Genomic DNA, 20021 nt, shown 5'->3' with positions numbered 1-20021 from the left:
GGGCCTGGCTCCTCCCGGAATTATCCCGTCACCTATGACGTGTTTTCTTATTTTGTCTATTACTCATTTCCTTAATTATCTCTGGTTAACAAATTGGAGCATCAAATGCTCACCGGCTAGACACGTCGCCTATTTTCTCGGCAGTGTTATTTTCACATTGCTGCGGTTAGTTCAGTACTACAATTTAACCTTGAGCCAGGTTACTAGCCAAAACGCTTTACGAAAGCCACCCAAACATGTTAACTTTTAACACAAAGACCAGGTTTTGGCTTTCCTTTCCAAGCAGCAGTGAAGGTCAGAGCAGTCTTTCTGCACGTATAAGGAAAACATGTACATACACACAAAAAAAACCTTCCCAGATTTTTAGAAATTACTCCATTTACTTCTGTCCCATAAACTCCTCACATCTAGAGTCTCCCTCCCCGGATTTCTGCAAAGCTAGGAAAAAATGTCAACAGTCATTCTGCAAGTTTTGTCTTACTTACACACGCACATGTCTCACCACCGTGAGATTTAAACTGCAGTTGCAACTTCCCTGGTATAAGCTCCCTACTCCAAAAATGACCAGTAATTTTGCAGTTTGTTCCTAGGACAGCTAAAACTATCCAAGGATAAGGAAAATCAGTTAACATCACATGGTGTTCCATGAGAAGCCCGAGTTAAATTCTAGGGATACAATCCTTCTTTCCTTTCTACTCCTCCCAACAGCCTTGAAAAATTTTAGGACCAACTTTGTTACCAAAGTGGCACATAACTACACTCTCGTAAGGCCCACAGAGCAAAGCATTAAATGAAAGTTTAAACAAAGAGATCAACAGAATGCACGCCTTCAGCTTCATCATCCCAGGCCCTGACAACGATTCAAGCAGTGAAATCAGTATCACGGAATCACATTAAGATGGGGAAAAAAAAACCAAACATGAGTATTTATTGTTATACAGCAACATTTCCCCATGTTGTTTAAACAAAGTATAAAGCTCTAAAACAAGCACAAGTTAACATTTTGGTAAAGAAGTGGAAATACTGTTTATGTAGCTTGGGCATTCTCCCACTGTTCTTGCCTCTGTAAATTCTAAGAGAAAAAAGTTAAGTTAGCCAGCCCTAGCCTTTTTAATGGCTAGTTCAGATACAGTATGTGCCTCCCTCCTCTCCAGCCAGTGCTGCTGGGTAGCTTATCTTGTGAGTAAGTCTAAACAGCTAAGCATTCACAGCAGTCACTCCAGCTTTTTTCCAAAAGCAAGGCCTTGCATGGACAGCTGCAAGTGAATAAATCCAGCTGAGAGCAAGAAAGTTCCTTGCAACGTGGCAGTAGCTGAACAGATGCTCCGGGCCCAGCACTCATCCAGAGCCACTGCCACGCAGAATGGCCAAACCCCCTTTTTTGGGGTGGGAATCATGATGAAACATTATTTATTACCTTGTATTATCTTGTTACTCAGACAAGCAGCAGCTTTGAAGCAAACAAGGGCTGTGAGCTATAAAACTCGCTCCCAGTTTGCACCATCCCACCTATACTAACACTGCAACCTGAAAGCAGCGTTCATCACCCACACGCAAAGCCACACTGGCATTAACTTAACCTGAACACCTGCAGAATCAAAGCTTCCCAAGCACAAGCAACACGGTATCACCCTGGACGCCTTGGCAGCTAGCTTGCACCAGAGTAAATGCAGGCCTGCAACCTATTGAGAAGGGTGCACCCAGCCAGGCTGCAGTTTTATTTCCCACTGCCCACCTGAACATAGCCAGAAAAAACAGGTCAGAGCTTATAACCGCTACACTGGAGTAAATTCTGAACTGCTTCCTTGCAATAGAGAAGGCTGCTAAAAAAAAGGCCTATGCTGGAAAACATTTAGGTTGTACAGGAAACAAGCAGCAGAAACATATAATTATTTATACCATATGATAGAAGTTAAGTGATTTTTGCATCACCCATTACCGTTACAAACTTCACAGGCAATGTTTTTTTCTTCCTTCTGCCGCAGCAACTGTAAGAAGGTAGCAGAGTATATCTGCACCAAAAGCAGCCTTTTCCTGAAGTACCATGTGGTAATTTCTCTCCAAGTTACTTCAATTTAAGGGGAACAGGGAGTGACTGAAAAGCCAATGCTGCTGTCAAGGTCTCCAAACCAAACAGTAGCATGAGGAAGAGCTTGTGAACTCACAAGTTAACAGAAGCAAAAGGATCCCTTTGCTATTTTGCACCCAAGTATTCTCCAGTTTGAGTTTATGTTATACCATGTTTGTTAAACAGTCGGTCCCACTGCTAAACACACTGTAAATTGTTATCAAGAGGTCAGTGCAGATATGTATGTATGGACATACATCAGCTGCAAAGTATTTTTTAGAGTAAGCACAAAATATTGAGCAGCTATACGTTACTCCCTTCATACACCTGCTCAATCAGTACTGCTGAGCTCATCTGTGTCTCTTCACAGCAAGTAGTATTATGGGTGGAACATGCTTCAATCGTTTCTGGTGTGACACACTCTGCCTTAACACAGTGAAGCTGTTGCATGTGCTGGCATAGATTTGCTATTAGATTCCCTACATTTAGAGGAAGTCTGTGTATCTGTCATTTCATGTCTTCCCGTAAGGTAAAGGATTCATCTCAACCACTTTTTCTGTATTCAAAGTTGTAAAAGCAGGTGAGGCACAGGCATGTTACAGAACCATTAATAGTGGGGCACATCCTACGCTGCCTTAATCTTCATGCCTTTTGTTCCATCTCATGTAATAGATTTGCCTCAGTTCAGCATCTTGGCTTCGCCTACAGCCATATACTACATAATTGTGGGGGTTTTATGCTATAGAACAGTTCCTACAACAAGGGTACACTAAGAAAAAGGAACTGTTTTCCTAGGGTTTTCATATTTATTCCATCATCACCTATTACATATTTCATGCTGTTCAATTGTATACCTCAATTGCTCAGAAACCCATAAATCATAGACCTGATCAGACTAATTTTCATCAGGCTCTTTCCTTTTCCAAAAAGAAAAAAAAAAAGCACCTATCTTGCCTCAATCTGCTGTTCAATGTTTGCTTCATATTTATTCATGGTCACACCTTCTCTTATCTCTGCTCCTCCCATTGGCTTTCCTCTGCCTCCAACTCTTCATGACTTTTTCATAACACTTCGTATCTCATTATTTCTCACTTGTTTTCCTCAGTCACTATCTCTCTGCTTTTTTCTTGCTTAGATCTGGGTAAGGCTCTGGAAACTAGGAGGTTCAATGACCTTTACACGTTCTCATGGAAGTCTGGCTTCTTCAACTCATTGCTCCTGCTCTACAATTTAATTAAAACTCTCAGATCATCTCCCTCAATGTCTAACTAACAGCCAGGATCTCCCATTTCACTGTCTCAACATTGTGTAACGTATAAACAAATTTCTCTTTGTCTGAACACAAGCAAGCAGTGACAATTCCATGCTTTTTAACCAAGTCAGGGCTAACAGCATAAGAGCAGCTTTCTGAATCTAGCCTAATGGCAGACAGCTACCACAAATTGCTTCCTATAGCATGGAAAATGAAGCCTATTAGTAGCTGGACACCAGTAGGTCATAACTGCACAGGTTACAGATACACTAATCCCAGGACAAAAAGAAATACGAACTTCCAGGAAAAGTAGGAGGGAGAACACAGACATCAATTAGATGAAATTTTTGGAATGCAGTGAAGAGTTAAAGTCTTACAACATCCAAGATTGCCACTCTGTGCTATTCCTCTAAATTACAAGGTTTTTTTAATAGTTCTTAAATGTTAGTCAAGGTAGATCCATCCACCAAATTAAAAGGGTAAAATTGCTTGGACAAGGCCTACACATTTTATGTTTATGTAGTAAAAGAACCTAAATTGAGAGCAACTCTCCATAGTAACATAGGAGTAAAACATCATAATTAAACACGATTTATAATATACTTATTTATACAAGCAAATAAGTGATGCTTGTAAGACACTTCTGTTTCTCCAACAGATTTGTAAATGAGAATTATTTTCTAACTCAAAAGACATCCCATTTAAGCTGCTTAAATTAAAATGACTATTCAAATTTTTTTTTTCCCAATTGATAGTCAACTCTCAATAGAGACTAGAAATCCTGACAAATGTTTTGGAGTATAAACCCGAATGAAATTTTTTAAGCTTTACAACTTCACTCCATAGCTTCAGCAGTTTGACATGAGCAAGCAAAAAATAAACCCTTATTTTTCACTTGTTCAGACCTATTTAAGAGCTTTGCCCTGTACTTGGAAATCAGAAAATTGGATAAAAGTATTTTTTGGTTGTAGTATAAAAACAGCTGCAAAGATTCTTTTAAGTTAAACAACACAGGATAACTTCAGAATTAGGAACAAAACCAAATGAAACTACTATGATTAAAATCTAAAGAATGCAACCGAAAACAAACTGACACTAGCACTATGCTATTATCTCACATCCAGTTTTCCTCTTCTCAGTTTTAATTAGGTTAAGTTTAAGAATACAGATATCCTGCTGTTGAGACCATACCCGTAATTGTATATGCACTGCTACAAACATACCACTTTAGTCAGTATCAGTAATGCCACCATGATAGCTTTATTCCACTCAAATCAATCATAACCTCATCCTTAATGATGCGCTACTTAGTCATTTGCATTCAAATATGCATATAAACATCCAAAACAGTTACCGTAAGAGTTTTTATTAAAAAACCTAATGTACATGTTTTTCTCCAGTACAGCTATGTTTTTAAGAAAAAGTACTCTATGTATCAAACATTTAAGGTTTATCTCATCGCTGTCAATTGTCTTTGAAGAGCTGTCAAACATCTCCAACTTCAATGAACTCCAGTATAGCCTCAAGAAAAAGCTTTTAGCTTTCTAAAGGTATGAGAAGAGGCTTAGTATTTTGTGGCATGAAGATAACATGCCATTAACAAGTAATCCTTGTTTACAGTATTCTTTCAGGACTGATATAAACTCCAAATCCCAGGTGATAATTCATACCCTGCATAAAATTAACACAAGATACATTAAAGTTATTCAGATGAATAGATAGCATTTGGAAAGGTCCATCAACATTCATATTTTAACAGCTCTTTAAAGAGGTAATGGTGCAGATTAAGTGCAAGCTTTTTGCCTCAGTATAATACACATTTGAAATTAAAATAAAACATGGAAGACCAATATCTTTACAGTTTATTCTTCAGAAAAAGAAGAATCTTAAAGAAAGCATTTAGTAGTCCACTTGTGCTTAAAATATTCAATGCATGAAAAAGCCAAAAGAAAAAAATTACACATTTTTGTACACCATGATCAAAAAGATAACATTATAAATTTTCAGAAATTGCACTGTATTTAAAACACTCTCTAGAATCTGCTCCACTTCTACATATGGCTACTGAGGCTGCCTGACAGTTCCTTTTCCACTTTAATTGCCAACCTGTGGAGGCCCTTCAGGGATGAGTGACGTGAAGAAGGTTGTGATAAAGGACCAAGCAGAAGCCATGAATCCAGGCTGCTGCTCTGTATTGGCATCTTCACCTGCATCTTCTCCGCTGTCTTCGTCAATCCCATCATCCATAAGTCGTTCCTTTAAAAACAGAAGTTGAAGGAATTCAACTGTTTCTATTCAGATGTCTGACACAGGGTAGCCTGCAGTACCTTCCTACATAAACGAACTCAGAACAACCTCCTGAAGAGTAACTAGCATGAAGAAAGTTGGTGATTGAAGTAATCAGCAATAGTCAGACTGGAAAAATATAGAACTTAAGCAGCAGGCACAACACTGAGGACAATGCTGAAAGCTTTCTGATTAAATTACGTTTCATAAAAGTTGACTTTCTGTCCAGGCATCACAGCCTACTTTAAAATGTAACACACACGGAGTCTTAAAAGACATGTCTACTCTTACTCACCATCTCTTCAAGATCAGGATTATTTGCATGTTGCCCATCACGGTTCACTTCCACGTTATTGGCTGCCTGTTGTTGGCCTCCCTCTTGCCTAAAGGGGAACCATCCAGCTTGGTGTCTAGGTAAGAAAATAGAACAGTTGAAAACCTCTCTTTTGAAAAGAATAGAAAGATTTTTCTGCTACAGCTAACTGCTGCAGTAAATTCAAGTACTTTCAAATTACTGAAGCGGCATGTATTTTTCTGCAAGTCTCACTTCTAGATTGAATGGCTATTCTTTGATATCTGGATTAAGAAGGGTCTTGCTAAGAGCTGTTCTTTACATTTCAGAAGTACTGTTCACAGCTCTCTGTTACAGAAGATGAATAAGTTACCATGTTTAAGTGCAGAATATGCAGAATACTTTTTTTGGGTCTCCTCCCAATTTTTAATTAAGTTATATTAATTTTCAAAGGTAGCCTTAATTTTCATAGTTTAAAGTTGATTTTTTGTCGAAAAAAGAATTTACACTTCAGCTAAGGCTTGAACTACATTATCGCTGTAAATTAAGGAAGACTCTGTTTTCAAGTGTCTACATTCTGATTTCAACTATCATATCTGCATAAGAAGCAGACTACAGTGGAAGGAAACTCTCAATGAATGACATCAGTCCAAAATATCAAGCGTTACTGCTGTTTCCCACTTCTACGTACATCACTAAGGTATTTTGATATATAAAGGGAAGTAATGACAACAATATTGATATTTCTTAACATAACAGAGATAGCGCTTAGGTCTTTATGATGCATTATAAAAAAAATTCAAGTCCCTGCAACTCTACCAGCTCTAGCACCCACTGTCGCAGTAGCACTACCTTAACTCTGCCTAACACAATCTACTGCACAAATCCCATTAATTTTTTTGAAATATAAATGAGATTTGCTCTGCAGTTTTTCTTTCATATACAAGCAGTAAATATTTTTAAGTTTATGCAAGTATATGCTTCACCTATGTGAACTTCCTTTCCCTTGACCCCATTTTCTAAGTTTCTATCTCAAAATTCCACAGTTCTACAATACTGTTAGTATCACAGTGCTCTTAAATGTTGGTGTTTCAGGTATAAGTAGATCCAAATTGCTGTAAAAGTGTTTTGAGAATTTTTTTTTTCATATCAGCTTCTCTGCTTGTTTGAAATTCAAATTTTTTACTGTAAAGGAGCAGTACCTAAACTTTTGTATTTGGATAATTTTTCACAGTTTAAATGAATTCTACACTAGCACCATCCTCCACATATCAGATCTGCAGCTGTACTCAACTGTTGTACTCACAAATAAACCAGCAGCATGGCTCCCATTACCATGACAAATCGACTGAAGGAAGAATAGAAGTATACAATGCTCAGAAGAATTGCTGCTCTAGAGAATGTGTACATCCAGTCCAGCCAGTCCCGGTTGAAGTCCTCCTCATTCACTATCGGGCCACCCTGTGCATTCATTTGAACATTCGGGTTTACAGGCCTGTTCTCCTGGACGGCTACATTTGGCGCTGCTGCAGGCTCATTTGCAGGAGCACGTTCTGAATTTACAGCCTGGGCAACCACAGATCTCACTGGCTCAGTGCTGGAAGTCACTTGGGCTGAAACAGCAGCTTGGCTAAAAATTTAAACATAAAAGTAGTTTGTCAAAAACACATGCGCAAAAGTTTCTAAGCCTATTCTTGTTGTCTCTTATACACTAAGAAGAACAAAGCTTCAGATGTAACACATGCCAAAACAAACTGCATCCTCCCTTAAATCTTTACTTATTAATACCTTAGTTTCATTCCAATCCAAAACTGGATTTTATGAATTGCTGGGCAAAACTTAGTGTAAAACAGCACTGCCAGACAAAAAACACACAGACATTTTGACCCTGCAAACAACATTTAAGTTTTTAATACCTTCCTTTCATTAGTGTAACCCAGCACTACCTAAGATAAAGCAGACTTACTATTGCATGTAGTACTGACGTGCATACATATGTTGCCACCAGATCATCTGTAGGGGACTGAATGCAGGATACATAGAAAATCCAGCAGGAACACCTTGGCCTGGAAACTGGTTGTCTATATTGCTGTAAAAAGATTTAAAGAAAAGTATTCAGTTCTGAATTGCCACATTTATAAGATGCACTAATATTAAAAAAAACAGAAGTAGCATTCTTCCTCTCATTTATTTATACAACACCACACTGAAATAATATGAAATAACACGTAGTGAGGTCATTCCACCCACTCAAAAAAAGCACTACATTTTCATACAAGAAATTAGTAAGAAAAGTTATTTCTCTAGAGAGAAGATTTATGTTTTTGTACTTGGACATCTGTCACTAGCTGCATCTCTGGGACAAAACTATACTGGATTTTTTTAAAATTGTGTGTATAACTGCAGAAATTCTTTCATACAATTCCTTTTAGGTTCAAAGTGTCTTAAAGGCACTGCAGGAGCTGTAAAACTTACTAGCTTCTATAACTTTCTTTTAGAAGCAATACCTGAAATACCACTGTGATCAAAGACGTGAAGAAACAAACATGAGCAAAGACATGAAACCAATCTTTCAGATACAGCTTCTGAAGATCACAACTAAGAACACAGTAAATAATTTAACTTCTCCCTCCTCAGTATTTTGAGCATGAACTATTTTCATCCCTGTGAGCTTTTAACTCCAGTTCACATGCAAGAGCTATAAAGCTCCCATATGCAAGTTTTAGGTTTAGTTTTGTCTGCTTTTAAACTCTTAGCCTCTCTTACCTCCTAGAGCATATAGCATGTTTTGGCAAGATTTCCAACTCTCTCCCCAAACATTTTGATGTAGTGAACTGTAGTAAACCAGGACATCTTTCAGGACAGCATGACAGTATAAAGCATGAAAAGTTTATTCAGACTGCAGGCAGCAAAAGCCGAGACTGCTGTAATTGTACTGCAGACTACACCTGTTCCCTAAGTAAGGCACTCCCTGCAAAGATATCACCAAGAGATTTCATTAGTCTACCAGGCATTCAGAAATACAAGACATGCCCAGAAAGAAAGATGGAGGACATTAAAAATCTTTTTTCTGTCATACACATGAATAAGTATTTCACTGTAATTCTGGATAAGAGCCTGACATGCAACTCCATGACCTCTGCTAAAATGCTTTGTTATGTTTGTATTTAGTCATAACCTGTTTTGACAATAGTGTGGGGGAGGAGGGGAACAAATCAAAAGCTACTTTCTTAATACCACATACAAACAGAGATAATCATAGGCAATATACTAGGCTTCTTTCAAAAATTGCAAGGGTGAACTGGCAGCCCTGCTGATGCTACCTACTTATGCAGAATTAACATGCTGGAACAGCAAAGCTGTCAAGCTGCTACTGAAAAACATTAATCATGCTTTTTATTTTTATGGCTGTAAGCTTTAAAAGTGTATTTTTCTATCCCCTGACTTGGCAAACACTGAAAAATAAGACTCCTCCAAAATTCGTAAAACACTGACCCTCATAAAACACTTGATCCTCAAAATGTAAAGATGATTCAAATATTCTACATGGGCATTGTTAAGTACTATGTTGTGACAAATCACTGAGCAATGTCTCGGTTTCAAGCAGGGAGAATATCACCGGGGGATGAAAACAGGAAGGACCACTCACTATTCAACCATACCTTTTCTTCCTCCAGCTCAGCCACCAATACACAGTGCTACCCAACTTGCTCAAGTGAGTTCTGCAGGAATTCACCAATTCCTTTTCTCATCAGTTACAGATTTTAGGGTGGTGGTTCTTTAAAGCTGCGAAGTTGAGCTTAACAAAAGTTGAGAGGCCTTAAGCTAATAGCTCTCCGCTACATCTTTTAGAAATATTACAGGATTTGAACCTCTACTTTCTTCCAAACTCTTTCAAAAGTTGTTTTCTTGTTGTCTTAAAGCTTAATAGTAGATTAACAAACCAGTCAACCAAGACAAACCACAGAAGATTTCAGTTATGTCATGTTCTTTCCTTTCCCATTTAAATATTTTGGGGGGGGGTTGTTTGTTTTTCCTTTTTTCCGACAGCTTTCCTAGGAGACAGGACTTTCTGAGAAGGAAGACATAGCTTTTCAAGATCTGACTCCATTAATGAGAAAAAGTAGATGTCAATATTCAAGAACTGGCTTCTGCCTTAGAATGTCAACTAGTTCAGCAGAATTGTATTTGCTCATCAAAAATCAGAATGAAGCAGATGTTGTCAATTATACAGTTGTTACAGATGCCAGAGTACTAAGCTGGCTTTTGAAATTCCGGAACAATTCTAAACACAGTGTAATGTATTTCAGTGGGAAGAACCTCTCCAAAGGAAGAGGCTCTTCTTGGCAAAGCAAGCCAGCTTGCTGTTATAAGAAAAAGGAAAGTAGCACATGCTTTCTACTTATCTTTTTCCAAAAGGATGAGAGAGGCAGGAAGCAAGAGTATTTCAAAAGAATGGCAGCCAACAACACAAGAGCAAAGAAGCAAATTGGACAGGCACAGGCATTCCAAGATTGGAGAACAAAGCAGAGCAGACAGTAGAAGAACAGTTAGATAAGCCAGAAAAGTTTTTAAGGTTCAAATGGTAGAGGTGGCTTCAGAATATTCTGAAAAGAAAGAGGCATACTACTTCTTAAATGGTCAGAAAGCTCAGAATCACCTCTTTTCATCTATGGAAGACACCTAAAAAGAGCTAACTGGGATTCAATTTCAGAGTAAGGTCAGACCAGATAGCTAGTGTCATCATTAAGATACTGCTCACCACTAATGGAAAAGTGAGACTTTTTATTCAGACTTAAAAGCTCAATCTCTGTCATCTGCATGACTGACAATAAATGCATTTTTTTAATGACCTTGACCCACAATGACATTTCACTTAGTGTTAGTCTCATATGAGCCTAGGATATCAACTTGAAGTGGTATTTCAATGTACTCCACTATGGTATTTGCTACTTTAAAAAAAAAATACACCAAGCAAATGCTACTGATGAAGCAAGGTATTTATGTCCTAGAACATACAGTATGCTGTCAGTACATCATTTTGTTGTTCGCTTTCAAACATTACTATGTACACAATACAAAAACATTTCATTAGATGGGCTGCCCACACTTGACAAATAATCTCACTGCCTTGATGTTTCTTCTCTGTTTACTGCTTCCAAGTACTCTCCAATCTGAAATGCAAGCCATTTCAGGACTGAGCCCATCTGTTCTGTTTGCACCTGCCTAGCACAGCGGGGCCCTGATCCACGACTAAGTCCATAGGAGCATACAATGCTGTGCTTCCTTGCCACAGCAAAAGACTGACCTGGTAAGATATATAAACTGCTTGCCCATTCCCACCTCAAGTCTAGATTTTTTAGAAAACAGCATTTACCAAAGCACAAAAACAACAGAAAGTTTTAAATGGCTTTCTCTGTAATATTTTAACAATCTGAGTTAGCTGTTTTCCCAAAGGGTATTCAACTCACAACACTGAAGCTTTATGCCAGGAGCTGAAAAACCATCAAAACCATCATTTAATCACCTAACATTCGTGTTATTTATTTGTACAACAAATTAGTAATGAAAGCATTGCAAAATGCTCAAGAAAACTGACCCTGACATAAATTTTCAAACATCTGGAGGCCTTTCCCCATCAGTAGAGCCTATAGTTCATCATGCAGCTAGAATAAGTGTTTGGTCATGAAACAGGAAGACAAATCCACACAGCAACACAGAATTCAGCCACAAATCTTCATTGTTCCTAACAAGTCTCAGTCTGTGTATAAATTACATTAAAGCTAGATTTCATTGCCCCAAACAACGTTTAAGAGAGCAGCTAAAAAACAGAAGGCATTTCTTATTGCTGGAATACAAGTAGCAGTGGCCTGAAGCAGAAACAGATGCATCTGAGAAGATTACTGAAAGCATTAAAAAGGGGTTTTTAAGATGACAGCAAACTACAGCAGGCACTGACACAGACTATTTGGAGTGGAGCAGAGACAGTGCCCAGCAGTCTGCAGCAAAGATCTACCTTAAGTTCTGATACAGTTCCATTAAGTTACTTTTACAGAAAAGGCTTAAGGTTATTTAGGGTTCATTTATTTTGACATTTCTTTTCAGGTCAGGACTCTACTTTTGAAGCAAATCTCCTGTCACTTCCTTGTACTACAGTTTTGTTTGCACCACTCTTTGGATCACCATCTGGATTCCTTCTGGATTATATTAAATTGAAAGCTGTGATTTAGGTGCACTGCTAATGTTCTTTAGCCAGAAATAGGGACCTATTCCAGGTAACCAACTAGACATAGTCCAAACAAGACTGAAAACCCTGAAATATGTGCAGTGCTGATGTCAGGTTCTCAGCACTTCTTTCAGTCTGCATATCCACTCCTCTCAATCCACATTACTTGCCAATATAGACATAGTCTTTTTATTTATTTTTGTGGGTTTTTTCCCCAAACACAGTAATATCTTCCAAACTGATGCTTCCCACTGTATTTTAATTGAATTATTTCAGCTAAAAGACTGAACAATGATTCTGTCACCTTTAAGCCCATAGGCTATTCAGTTCATGATGCATACTCACGAAAAAAAAGAAAAATCACTCTCAGGGTATGCTTACGTGAAAAGCTAATTAGAAAAACATTAAAACTTCTTACAGATTAGTAATCTACACAACACACAATAAATTGCTTCCGGAATTAATTTACATAACACTAAGGAGCAGTCTTCACAGTCAACCTAGTGTCACTTAGCTTTGTCATAAAGGCAAGTATAACCACTTCTGCAGAGATGCATGCAGTGAGAATAGCATAAGTGTTCCACCCATTGCAAAAGCAATTTCTTCTCAGTAGAAATTAGGGTAATTCAGATAAACAATGAAAAGAACTTGAAGGAATTCAGGACGAAAACTAGTAAGACTAGTAAAGTCTATGTTAACTCTAGCAAGAAAGCAAGTAAGTTGAACTGAAACTAAATAAACTTTCAAAGTTCTTGACACCTGTTTTCTTTCCAGTGACAGAAAAAATTGTTACTGTTAGCAGGTTCATAGGGTTTTGTTGTTTCAACATTCTCCAAAGAAAAACTCTATATATACAGTACAGGGAGAACACCCTGTCAGAAAGAAATCTTTAAAGCATTCCCTGAGGAAATGACAGCTATAATCTCAGAATGCACTATCCTCCTGTTTTCCTCTTGGAAGAAATTAAAAAAAAAATTGTTTAAGAAGCTGCAAAGGTCAAGTGGGTTAAAAATTCCTAAAGCTGCTTTTTAAGCAGAAAAAAAACAGACAGAACATTGAAAGCTACATAATAGCAGATCTGATCTGGAAATGTACACTGGTTACACTTCATTGGTATGTATGAAAAATATAGATACAGAAGCACTTACACATACTCAAAACACCTGCATATCATTTCTACAGTTGAATCCAACATGGAGGAGTGAAGTTACATCTCTTACGTGTCAAAAACTAAGAACCATCATGTTCTGATAAGAATTTAGTGTTGATGATCACAATAAAGGACTAGAAAAAGCACCCAGAAGCAATAATTTTATTAGTTACATTACTAACTACACCCACTAGATAAATATTACATCTGCACTTGTCAACAGAAAGTTGAGGGCAGAAAGCATGAAGAAAAACAAAACACAGCCAGAAGGGGAACACCAAGAACATTTACTCTGATCAACTCCTGGCTAAAACCAGTAATGTTCTTATTAAAAAATGTTTCTAAGTGTGACATGCTTCAAGAGAACTAGCCAAATCATTTTGCAGACTGTGAAAGAAATGTAACTGTAACTGAACATTTAAAGTGCTTTAAAGAGTATCAAGAGCTGGGGATTGCTTCAATCTCTCACTTACCCTTGCATTAAATAAGGGAACTGGTGGCTTGGTACAGGATTGCTTTGTGCTTGCGGAAGATTACGATGCCTCACTCCATCTGCACTAGTGTTCAAAGATGTAGATGAAGCTTCTTGGTTTGTAGGTGAGGCAGCAGTTGATCCAGAACGGTCCAAATTCTTAAAAATAAATAAAATTAAGGTTGAGGATCTTTTTGCCACAGTTATAAAATCTACTACAGTGTCTTAAAAAAAAAACTATTTGCTCTAATGTTTTGCCACAAGTTTTATTGAGAATATAGGCATCAGGCAAGTCTTCTGGGGTTTTGTTGGTTCTAGCAAGCCTTTAGTAAAAACAGAAATTCAAAGTTGTACTGAGGTGCACATAAAAGAAGTGAAGTTTTCAGAAAGACTCAACACTCAATAGGTCCCAGAGAAAGCCACAAGTCACTGGGAATCAAAGTTTCAAAAACGAAACTAAAGCTTAATCCAAAGAATATTTAGCAGCAACACAAATTCTAGTGGCTACTGTTAACAAAAGTAACTACACCATCAGATATGGCTTTATATTTGGAGACAACAATGCCTGCAGTGGCTTAAAATATTATTCCTCTATTCTTGTCTTCCGTTTCCCCTTCTACTTATCATCCCCTTCACTATGCCAGCTGCCCAATCCAAACCTCTATACTCATTGCTGGGAGGGGACAGGGGTGGGAAGAGGGAAGTAGCTAGGAACTACTTAGGCTCTCAGAAACACACCTAAAACTAGTGTGTCAGACCTTCAATGCTTCCCAAGATCAATACTTAACCCTAGAAGTAGGACAACAGCTGGCTCTCCTAGATTGTCACCTTAGTAAGACTGCAATTCGGCCATTAATATGCATTATTTTGGTTTCAATAAATCCCAAAATCCTGTTGCTAAGCATTACTGCAATGTTTACTCAGTAGCAAAATCCTCTTCAACTTTGACAACTCAAGTAATTGCAGCTCCTCACTTCCTAAGACATCCATATCACATTTGCCCTACAAAGGAAAACAAGAAAAATTTACCACTAGACAGGGGTGAGGAATAAAAATAAAAAACAAATGGAAGAACAAAGGCCATTTCAAGCTTTGTGTTTAGGTCGTTTCCTTGAAAGTATTATGAACTTAACAATGTGCATACTGACTGCTTTAAGCAGTCATTAATACAGTCATTTAAATAAGACATTTACAACTGATCTATGTAGCAATAAAACAATCACAAAGGAGGCCCCCTGTGTCCTGCCTGCAAGCAGAGGCATAAATACAGCCTTTGAAAAGATTATGTAACCACTGTCCACTCTCTACTACTGCTTAAACTGCTCCTATTTCTGACTGTCACAGAGTCAGAAACACTACCCTGCTGACAGAACAATGAAGACAGACAGTTTATTACTGGAAGGGTATTTCACATATGTTGGTAGACAACACACCACAGATGAGAAGTGCCTACAATGGTTTTGTATACTTTCCTTTCTGACTAACTTTCAAGATTCACTTAGTGATACTGCCAAGCTCTGGAAAAAGCCAGAAAAATTACACTGATGACGACCAAGTCATCAACAGAAACATAAATTGCCCTTCTGTTAAAACAGAGTACAACCAAAAAATAGCATCTTTTCAGAGGGTGTGAAGAGGGGAAGACTCAAAACACCCTAAACAAGTGTTCTGTGAACAGCTTAACTAATAAAACATTAAAAACACTTTCTACTTCTCACTGTCTTACAGACATTATGACTACCTTGAAGCTACTACATAAGTACAGGCCAATTCCTGTTGAGCAAACTGAACACTGGCCAAGCTCCACCTGTTTATCTCACAACAAGGAGACTAATGTGACTGGTCTCTCTTGAGCTGTACAAATTTTCACAAAATAGATCAGAACTTGTTTGTGGTTTGGTTCTAGTTTTTGTTTGTTTTGTTTTTTTTAAAAACTTGAATACACTGCTCAATTTCTGCCAAAGATATGGGGACTTGAAGAGAAAGGAAAGTGTACTTTTTCATAAAGTGTTAAAAATAAAGAATAGCTTAGAAAAAGTAGTGCTTTATCATCTAAGAAACGTAACTGTGTTACAATTTGAAAAAAGGTCGTTTTTTTAATAAAGTGACACCCTTAAATAGTCAAGTCTAATTGTACAACCTCATATGGCATGCTCTATTTCCACCACACTATTTTACAGTCGAATTTTAAAAATTAAAAGAGAAATTCCTGTAAAGCTTCCTCGGTGTAGAACAAAGTCATGTCCTGTGTATGAAAAAAAACTCACTGAGCTACTGCTGGAGGTTGAAGCTCCGTGACCTTCTCTACTGGTGCTGGGTTTTGGAGAACTTGGGGGTGTCCGGGAAGTACATACCAGATGAACCATATGATATTCATCTTGCTAAAAATTAAAGAAATTGAAGAGCTAAAGCAACAATATTTGAGAAATTTACAAGTAAAAAATGCCTTTAAAAAATCTACTTTCAAAGTTGCATTTGCAATCAGTAAAGAAACATTAGACAAAATGGAGAGACCATAAAGCAAAACTTGAGCTTAGCACAAGAGAAGTCTGTTTCACAACAAATGTTTTCTTAGCAGCTGTCCACAATGACATACCGAACATTGACTTACCCCCAGTCTTCCCTAGAACTGCAATATAGCAGAACCAATGCAAAACCACAGAGACAAACGTAAGTATATCATAAGCTTTAACTTTTATTTTGGAAAAATCTCAAACCCTTCACAGGGCTCAGTTTCCCTAAAGTTAAGAATCCGTACAATTTGCATTGAGAGCTAACGAAGAATGTTATTCAATAAAGACATCAGGGTAAATGAAAAGTGTAGGTGCTAGAATTCCACAAGCAGACCAAGGCAAGAAAAAAATGTACCAACCATTTCCTCCACCTCACTCCAGTCTAAGCTTGGTTCAAGCCTAACATGCAGATGCCCAACTGAAGAGCCCCCACAAATATTCCACACTTGGGGAATGCTGTTCAAAGTGCTAGATGGGACTTGAGTATTCCTAAATATTTGAAACTGAGGAAGTGAACAAGTGGCACCACTTGAAGCCATGTCAGCATGCAAGCAACCAGCCCACGCCAATTCTTCATGAATATGCTCCCCTCCAACATGGATACCTTAACAACTTCAATCTGTAGCTCTTTCACTGTAACACATGAAAACATGCCATTATATCAGCATGCCTGAAGCTTGTATGGCCATAGCAACAAGAACAGCTATGACTGTATTTAAATTGCACATTACAGCTTTCTCAGTAACCAAATTTTAAAGAAAAAAGCAACAACAAAAAAAATTTCTGTCCCCTTCTGGAATCAGCGTGGTGCAGTCAAGTCACAGTTTTTAATGAGATGACATTTAGAAATACCAGGCTTTAATTTTTTTTTTTAAACTATTTTTAAAAATGTTAAAACACACACTTATTCATTTTTAAGTTTTATTCTGTAGGAGTAAGGAAAAAAATGGATAACTGCTTTTATACACCATTATGCATTACTGCTAGCATAGCCTATCCATATCCACACTCATTTAAATGCCTCCGCATGTATCAGTTTCTAGCCCCAAGCATAACCTCATTATACCTTAAGTGTAGTATCTTACTAGTCAGTGATCATAAGCAATGATCAGAGAGCACTGAACACCAGGCGATCAGCATTTCGACCACATCAAAAGCCTTTAATCTAACTAGTTACCTTCATTTCTAGAGAAGAACTTACACCACTCGGAGAGGCAAAGGAAACTAGACATACTACTTGTAAGCTTACCTTGTACAGATTTATTCAATCTGAGTTTGTCATAATATATTTCCATTCATACGTAACACATTGAAGAATATGAAAAGTATGCTTGAAGAGCACCACAACTTACAGCCTCAAGGTATCAGTAAAATGACACGGCTCAGTATCAAAGATCAAGTACCACAAAGCTAATTTGAGTCAGTAAATCCTCAGATAACATCAGGAATTTATAGTTCATCAAGTAGGAGATTATGGCAGAGAATGAGATTGAACTTAAGTAATCATACCTTTTTCCCCAAAAGCTCTTAAAAGCTTGAGCACAAGGAACTCCTCTTCCTTGAACACAAATTTTTAACTTTGTGCTTAAGACTGATGAGTATGTTTCTAAATTCAATTTCTTTAACTAAACCCAAGGCCTATACCTACTAAAATGCCTTTAAAGTCAAATACAGTTCCTGTACAGTGAAGGAAGACATCCATTAGGCAAAGTTTCTCCTCCAGTACATAAGCAAAGTTTGAAGTTGTGTTTCCTAGAACTAGCCTGTTGTAAGCAGGCCAAGTGAGTTTAAGGTATTCAGACTTCCTTTTGTCCTTAACAAGCAAAACTAAGTTTTGAAGTTAAATTATGTAATCATTTTCGTAAACCTGTAAGTGGTACAAGATATACATGGGTTGGCAATAGTCCAGCTCCAGTTTTCTAGCAAACCCATACATAGTAAATTTCAATCATTTTTTGGTAAGTAGTTAAATCCAGTTTAATAAAATTCATTTCAGAATTAAGATTATAAAGTAACAACAGTGTTAGTCTGCTGAAGACTCCTCTGCATTGGTTTCTCCATACTTAATACAGAAGTTGAGTTGCCCACTTTCACTAAAGCATTATTCTCATTTAGAGATTTTCCTCCATACTAAATACTAAAACACAACCGGCTCTTGCAGTCTGTACATTGTTTTTTTACCTTAATTCACTACAAAACAAGTATTATTACCAACACTGAGGTATTGTATTACAAACTCACCCATCTCATAGGATTAAAAACTGTGTAATTGTTTAATGACCTAAAGTATTTTCCAAATATAGCTATTGATGCACCCTGAACAGTTTACAAGGAATTTAAAGACTATTCAACATAATGCATTGTTTTCTGTTACCATCAAAATTGAAACAAAGTTCTTGACAATCTGTCCTAAATATCATCTTATTCTATAGATTTTTTAAGAACTTTACTAACTTAATGAAGTCCCTATTACTTGGTACCATCAACACAAACTATTTGAACCAATTTGAGAACCAAGTGGATGTATTTCAAGATTTCCTACATCAAATGTCATTTGTATTTAGGAATTGGATTTAATTTAAATGTTGACTGGAGAATCCAAAGTTAGATTAGTAAAACTATTTTTTCCAAGATGAACCAGCAGAGTAAGAAAAAAAATAAAAACACAAGAACATTCAAATATCATCAGGAACCTGTACAACAAATAGCTTTCTGAGCAAAACCATCCAGGAATTTAGAATTCTGGTTTTGCATATAAATACATTACCTTTAACTTGCTTACACAACTGCCATTTTTAATGCAAGTTCTTGGATTTAAGTATGTACAAGCAATGAAAAGTCTTGTTGGTTTGATGTCCCAAACCCAACACAAATCTGTTAAATGATTCCATTTAGGTCATAGTGGGAACTGTCCAAAGAAGTCACTCTACACTACATATCACTTGTTTGGGACTTACATAGCCTACTTGCTCTCCCACCAACCGGAAACATGCCTCAGTCCACAAGTATCACAATCCTACATATGAGGGATACTTGCAAATACATTTTCCTGAACATATCAACATTATATGGTTATATCTCCCAATACAGCAATGATAAATTGAAGCTAAACAACACAAATCTAAACTCCTATTTCCCAAAAAGGGGTTTTGATCAAATATCATATGGTGTTGATATAAAGCTTACTTTTCTGAGAACATCTTTCAGCTGCAGATGATCAGGAAGCAGTCTGCCAGAATACACCAGTCTCTGATCCTTTGTAGACTAGGAGATGGGACAAAGAAAGGAATTTAGCTTTTTCCTGCTGTACAGATATACAGCTGGAGATAACATTTGCAGATGAGAAAACCCCTTGTAACTCCAACCACCAACAGACAGCCTTAAAAACATTTCAGAGGCTTCAAAAGTTCAACTTGCAAATTAATTCTGAAAAAGAATCCTGTTGTTACACACTCAGCAAGAGTGCCATAACTATTATCAACACTTAACTGGCAAATGCTGCTCAAGAAAACTATCAAGTACATTCAAACAACCCTTTCTTTTAAAAAAGATTTGCTCTTTATCCTGCTCCTATTCCCAGGCACTTGCTGAAAGAGTAGAGGGAAAAGTAGCTGGGGCAAAGAAAAATAAAAAAACACTTAGTAGAATGATGGAATGATAATTAAAACATGCAGAAGAAGGGCATACATTTCAATCTTTTTTGATACGGAATTTCTGTTATTAGTCCCTGCCCCCATCCCCACTCCCCCCCCCCCCCAAAAA

The 20021-nt window shown here is 37.4% G+C and overlaps 1 protein-coding gene across 1 annotated transcript in view; it reads right to left on the bottom strand.

Moving 5' to 3' along the window:
• Positions 1-4789: 4789 nt before the first annotated feature.
• HERPUD2 (HERPUD family member 2) overlaps positions 4790-20021 on the bottom strand; it is a 20632-nt gene continuing 5400 nt past the window's right edge. The window contains exons 2-8 of the mRNA XM_010294088.1: positions 19446-19523; positions 16014-16127; positions 13748-13905; positions 7865-7987; positions 7205-7528; positions 5902-6016; positions 4790-5576 (exon numbers count right to left, since the gene is read on the bottom strand). Of these exons, the coding sequence (XP_010292390.1) occupies positions 5415-5576; positions 5902-6016; positions 7205-7528; positions 7865-7987; positions 13748-13905; positions 16014-16127; positions 19446-19523 (1074 nt within the window). The 3' untranslated portion in view covers positions 4790-5414. The remainder of the gene's footprint in view (positions 5577-5901; positions 6017-7204; positions 7529-7864; positions 7988-13747; positions 13906-16013; positions 16128-19445; positions 19524-20021) is intronic.

This window comes from Phaethon lepturus, unplaced genomic scaffold (genome assembly GCF_000687285.1).
Source record: "Phaethon lepturus isolate BGI_N335 unplaced genomic scaffold, ASM68728v1 scaffold30519, whole genome shotgun sequence".
NCBI classification, from domain to species: Eukaryota; Metazoa; Chordata; class Aves; order Phaethontiformes; family Phaethontidae; genus Phaethon; species Phaethon lepturus.
The sequence above is the reverse complement of the archived record's forward strand: the minus strand, read 5'-3'. Positions and strand labels throughout refer to the sequence as shown.